The 6,000-nt window shown below is 45.2% G+C and overlaps 1 protein-coding gene and 1 long non-coding RNA gene across 2 annotated transcripts in view; both read right to left on the bottom strand.

The window, feature by feature from the left end:
- Nucleotides 1-552: 552 nt before the first annotated feature.
- The window catches only part of LOC310691168, a 72,587-nt gene continuing 67,139 nt past the window's right edge, over nucleotides 553-6,000 (bottom strand). Inside the window, exon 2 of the long non-coding RNA XR_014518365.1 lies at nucleotides 553-1,169. This is a non-coding gene — a long non-coding RNA (uncharacterized lncRNA). The remainder of the gene's footprint in view (nucleotides 1,170-6,000) is intronic.
- The window catches only part of METTL8 (methyltransferase 8, tRNA N3-cytidine), a 46,378-nt gene continuing 42,478 nt past the window's right edge, over nucleotides 2,101-6,000 (bottom strand). The window contains exon 11 of the mRNA XM_083469816.1: nucleotides 2,101-2,707. Coding sequence (XP_083325942.1) covers nucleotides 2,553-2,707 — 155 coding nt within the window. The 3' untranslated portion in view covers nucleotides 2,101-2,552. The remainder of the gene's footprint in view (nucleotides 2,708-6,000) is intronic.

The raw sequence follows: 6,000 nt of genomic DNA, 5'->3' as shown, positions 1-6,000 counted from the left end.
GGATCTGGAGGGAGGGGGAACTGGCAAAAATCCCCCCTCTTCCTCTAGTGAGGAACTTATCCAGGATCCTGCCATGAACTGAAGAAACCCTTCATTTCCTAGGTCTCATATCTTTCAGCCTCCGTTCCCCACTGTGGAATGGCTTTTGTTGTTGTTTAGTTGTGTCCGACTCTTCGTGACCCCATGGACCAGAGCACGCCAGGCACTCCTGTCTTCCACTGCCTCCCGGAGTGAAATGGCTAGGGGCGAGTAAAAAGCTAAACATTATACAGCAGTCGGCAACTTTTCTGCAGGGCTATAAAATGCTGAATGCTTAGTACAGGCTGATGACTAATTTTCCAAGTCCAGCCAAATAATGAAAGCTCACCAAGACACAGTTACATAACAACATAACACTTCCATGGCGTTTTAAAAGCAGAGATAGAGGGTATAGATGAGATCTCTCATAGCTCGAGTAAATGATTCTTCTTTCCTTAGAGCAGAGACCTTATTTTTTGTTACTGTCAAAGTACCATGTGCATGGCGCTGCATGAAAAGTAATTAACACACTACAACATTTTCTGTTTTTTATTAATTCCAAAAGATTGCATACCAGATACACTGTTCCATATGCATGTACAGTTCATACTATTACATCCATTCTCCTTATGCTTCATATAGCTCACCAAACAAGTGTAAAAAAAAAGCTTTGATTAAAACAAGTGTTCCAAAAGCACACAAACCAATTCCAGTTTGCTTAAAAAAACAACACAACAATCTCAAACGTCCCTTCCTTTCTTTCAGGATATTTAACCACGTGCCAACTTTGCAAATGGCGCAACTGCACTGGCTGCCAATTAGTTTCTGGGCTCAATTCAAAGGGCTGCTTTTGACCTATAAAGCCTTAAGCATCTCAGGACTGAAATACTGTATTTTTTCGCTTTATAAGACGCACCAGACCACAAGACGCACCTAGTTTTTGGAGGAGGAAAACAAGGAAAAAAATATTCTGAATCTCAGAAGCCAGAACAGCAAGAGGGATCGCTGCGCAGTGAAAGCAGCAATCCCTCTTGCTGTTCTGGCTTCTGGGATAGCTGTGCAGCCTGCATTCGCTCCATAAGATGCACACACATTTCCCCTTACTTTTTAGGAGGGAAAAAGTGAGTCTTATAGAGTAAAAAATACGGTACCTAAAGGACTGCCTCTCCCCATAGGAACCTATCTGGACCCTGAGTTCATCTTCTGAGGCTCTTCTTTGTGTGCCTTTGTGTCCAGAGAGTGGCAACATGAGAACAGGGCCTTCTCTGCAGTGGCTCCCTGTTTGTCAAATGCTCTCCCTGGGAAGGATTGCCTGATGCCTTCATTATACAGCTTTAAGGCACTAGGCAAAACGTCCGTCTTCAACCTGGCCTTCAGCTGATTAACTTCCTTTATCTGTTTAAATCAGGGGTCTGCAACCCGCGGCTCCGGAGCCACATGTGGCTCTTTTACACCTTTGCCGCGGCTCCGGAGTGGATACTAGTGAGGGGAGGAGGCGCATTGTGCGCCCCGACATTCCCCACTGTGGCAGGCGCTGTACTGGCTGTGACGTCGCATGGGGGTGGTGTGTGCATTAGTCACGCACCGTCCCGACGTCACCTTCCCGCCCACCCGCTACATTGTAAGGGGCATGTACGCTGGTCACTGTTTTGAAGGGGAGTGAAGAACACACACACACACAAAAGGTAACTTGTTAATTTAACGTTTATTTCTATGAGGAGGAGTAATTCTGAGGGGTCAAACAAAGAAATAATAAAAAAGTGACAAAAAAGTTATTTTTATAATGACGAGTTTTGCGGCTCCCAGTTTTTTTTTTCTTTGGAAACGGGTCCAAGTGGCTCTTTTTGTCTTAAAGGTTGCAGACCCCTGGTTTAAATGTATTTGTGGGATGGGATGGTTTTGCTTTCTTCTTCCCACAATAACGCTCTTACTCCCCTTTCCAGCTTTACTTCTCTGCATTCATTCCTCACCTCCTACCAAACTGTTGGCCAATCCGAAGGGCAGGAGAGCTCAGTTCAACTTTCTCTTTCCCGTGATTGTTTTGGTCTCCTCCTCTTCCTCCTTCCCCTCTTTTAGTTTTGAAGTTTCATTTTCCCTTTGCTCTCTTTTTCTCCACTTTTTGTCTTTCCCCACCCCACCTTCACTGTCAAAATCCTGACCCAAACCTTTGGCCCTCCAGCGATCTTTTGAATCTCCTGGTCGGGACAGTAATTAAAAAGCAATTGCTTTCCAGCAATGAACGTAACACAAAAGCAGCCGAAACCGTTTCATTCACAGAATCACAGAACTGTAGAGTTGGAAGGGACTATGAGGCTCAACTAGCCCCTGCAATGTAGAAATTCCTTCCCAATGAGTGTGCAAAAGGCAAGTCACAAATACACACGCACTTCTGGGTTGTGTCCAATTCACACCGGCATATGCGGAAATGGTAAATAAAAGTGTTTCTGCTCAAATGCATTCCTGGTTTCTCAGGACGTTGGAGGGGAAATGCCTTCTCAGGCTAAGAGTTGTGTTTACCCGCAGCATTTTCTTGCCTACTCTTGAGTCAGCTCCCCTTGTTTTTGGAACTTGCCTTGAATCCAGACCCGCTGGATCTTCACCTTCTTCTTTCTGTTCACTTGCAGACGTCGATCGAGCAGGTTCTGCACTTCGGTTAAGCCCGCCGAAGAGAAAATGCTGTGTATTTCATCTGTGTTTTGTAAAATAAATAGCCAAGTTACATTCATTTAAAACAGTGCAATAATAATAATAAAAGATCTATGTAGGATGCTGCTAACAAAGTCATGGATTACAGCAGGAGTAAAATTGCACCCTCAAGATCTCCTGGCACTGCAGGATTTCCTTACGTTCCATGTCTTGTGTTGACTTTTCGTTAATAATAATAACAATTTATTACTTATACCCCACCCATCTGGCTGGGTTTTCCCAGCCACTCTGGGCGGCTCCCAACAGAATAATTAATAATAATAATAATAATAATAATAATAATAATAATAATAATGTGATAAAACATCAAGCATTAAAAACTTCCCTAAACAGGGCTGCCTTCAAATGTCTTCTAAAAGTCAGATAGTTCTTTATTTCCTTGACATCCAGTGGGAGGGTGTTCCACAGGGCGGGCGCCACTACCAAGAAGGCCCTCGGCCTGGTTCCTTGTTTCATTATCATTTCACACACCCAGCAGCCAAAGGAAGAGCAGGACACACTCTTCAGTCCTTGACAATTCTGGCATGGAAAACGCCATGTCCATGCCAAATGTGCGTCTACCGGCCCAGAGTCATGTTGCAGCATTTGAGCGAGCACCTGTCAAAGTTCCTTTACTTTCAGAAGCTTGGGGTCTAGGTTTCCAGAGTATACAGAGGTCACAGGGAACCAAGCAGAGGGCCTTCTCGGTAGTGGCGCCCGCCCTGTGGAACGCCCTCGCATCAGATGTCAAGGAAGTAAACAACTATCTGATTTTTAGACGACATCTGAAGGCAGCCCTGTTTAGGGAATTTTTTTAATGTTTGATGTTTTATCGTGTTTTTAATATTCTGTTGGGAGCCGCCCAGAGTGGCTGGGGAGGCCCAGCCAAATGGCCGGGTTATAAGTAGTAAGTACAGTGGTACCTTGGGTTACATACGCTTCAGGTTACATTTGCTTCAGATTACAGACTCCGCTAACCCAGAAATATTACCTCAGGTTAAGAACTTTGCTTCAGGATGAGAACAGAAATCATGCAGCGGCAGCAGGAGGCCCCATTAGCTAAAGTGGTACCTCAGGTTAAGAACAGTTTCAGGTTAAGAACGGACCTCCAGAACGAATTAAGTTCTTAACCCAAGGTACCACTATAAAAATCATCATCATCATCATCATCATCATCATCATCATCCTTTATCCATTATCATCATCCTTTGTGAGCTTTCCAAGTGGCTGGAAACAACTAGGGCTGGGTGTGGCGATCACACAGGGTCCCTGGATGTTTCACCGTCTATTGATCCCTGTGCCACCACTTTATTTCTCGCTGCCACCACCCAGGCCCTACCTGGTACATTACTGAGTCCAGTCAGGGTTAAATTGGAACATAAACTTCTGTTTATTTATTGCAGTTTAACAAGCGTGTGGTTTCATAAACGGTATCGGTCAATTACAATCATGGGGTGCCTATCCAGACCTATAACTTCCACTACCTGCTCTCACTCACTAAACCACCTCTCAGATTTTTACTTGTCTTCCTAGCTCCTAACTGTTCCTGACTCAGCTTATTTCGCTACACTAACTCAACCTACCCAGACTATATCCCAATTGACTCCCACTCCAACCAACCTCCCAACGAACAACTCCTCTTCGTCCCTCCCAGAGCTGGTTTTATAGTCCCTCTGACTCCACCCCCTGGGTTCTGATTGGGTAACCTGTTTAACTATTTCACCTCCAGCACTCTCATATGTTAACGTCACACTAGGTGATACCAGCTTTTCAACATCGCGATGTATCACCAGCTAAACATCACGATATAACGATACATCGTGATGTTGAAAAGGAAGGAGCATCATTTGGCGTTGGGATGAAGCGTAACCGCCTCAGAGGCAGCTTCCTCCTCCACCAGTGGCTGGCACAGGGAGGAATTAGGCAGCCAGAGAAGGTAAGGCAAGCCCCACCTGCGATACATCTCCGGGGAAAGGCGCCATCTTGTTCTGGCCCTCAAACTGGTCTAGGACGATGTATTGATCCATGGCCCAGGCCTAGAAATTACACTGTTCCCCTGGCTCCTTGTACAGCATGCCTGCTCCTGATTCGAGAGCTCCCTTGTTACTGTGTTGTACCTTGCCTGAACCCTCTGTCGCCTGACCTCGTCTCTGGATCGTGTTTCGGACCTGGACTGGTTATCTGTGCTTGACCTTGCGCTGTGCTGCACTGCACCTCCAACCCTGCTCCCCTTAAGTGAGCGTTTTGCTAAGAGGCTTATACCTCCTGGGACTGCGACCCAAGCATCTGAGGGCAGCCCTTGGAGGGCAACGGGCTGGGAGGGAGGGCAGTGCCGTCACCTCCCTCATCTGTGGCAGCCACGGCTTCAACTGTGCACTAATGCCAGTGAAAGGGTTTGCAGGCAAATGTTGGCGCTAGAGCACGGCCTTGTCAGGTATGGTGGTCAAAGGTGGTCAAAGATGTCTAGTTCCGCCTAGCAGAGCATGCCACTTCCAGGATTCGATCTCTCAGTGGAGACTCACAAAGCAGGAAGCGGTACCTACTCAGGCTACCTGGCAAGCTCTGAAATTCCTAATTCAAGAGGAGTAGCTTGAAGCAATCATTTCTATCCTCCCAGCTATATGATAGTTATTCAGTTTAAGTGAAGAGCAGACCTGGTTGGGCACAAAAATGGAAGCAAGAAGAATTACCGACAAAAGAAGAATGGCGGACGAAATTAATGGACTATGCAGAATTAGATAAATTAACAGGAAGGATTCAAAACCTGAAGGACCAGAGATTCTTAGAAGACTGAATACCGTATTTTTTGCTCTATAAGACTCACTTTTTCCCTCCTAAAAAGTAAGGGGAAATGTGTGTGCGTCTTATGGAGCGAATGCAGGCTGCACAACTACCCAGAAGCCAGAACAGCAAGAGGGATTGCTGCTTTCACTGCGCAGCGATCCCTCTTGCTGTTCTGGCTTCTGAGATTCAGAATATTTTTTTTCTTGTTTTCCTCCTCCAAAAACTAGGTGCGTCTTGTGGTCTGGTGCGTCTTATAGAGTGAAAAATACGGTATGCCAACTATTTGAAAAGCAACTGTAATGAACAGATTACGCTAGTAGGACTGCAAGAAGTTCTGTGTGGAGGATTATTTGATATATTGCAAGAAAGACTATGAGAATTATTAGTTAATGATAATTAAGAGTAATAGAGAAATTAAGAAATGCAGAATAAGTGATAAAGAACGGAAAATCATCAGAGGTTGTTGACGGAAGTCTAAAATGCTGTATAAGATAAGAAGTTATGTTAAATGAC

The sequence above is a fragment of the Podarcis liolepis genome (genome assembly GCF_965112155.1).
Source record: "Podarcis liolepis genome assembly, chromosome: 1".
Classification (NCBI taxonomy): Eukaryota; Metazoa; Chordata; class Lepidosauria; order Squamata; family Lacertidae; genus Podarcis; species Podarcis liolepis.
Note: the sequence above shows the minus strand (reverse complement) of the source record. Positions and strands in the feature narration are given on the sequence as shown.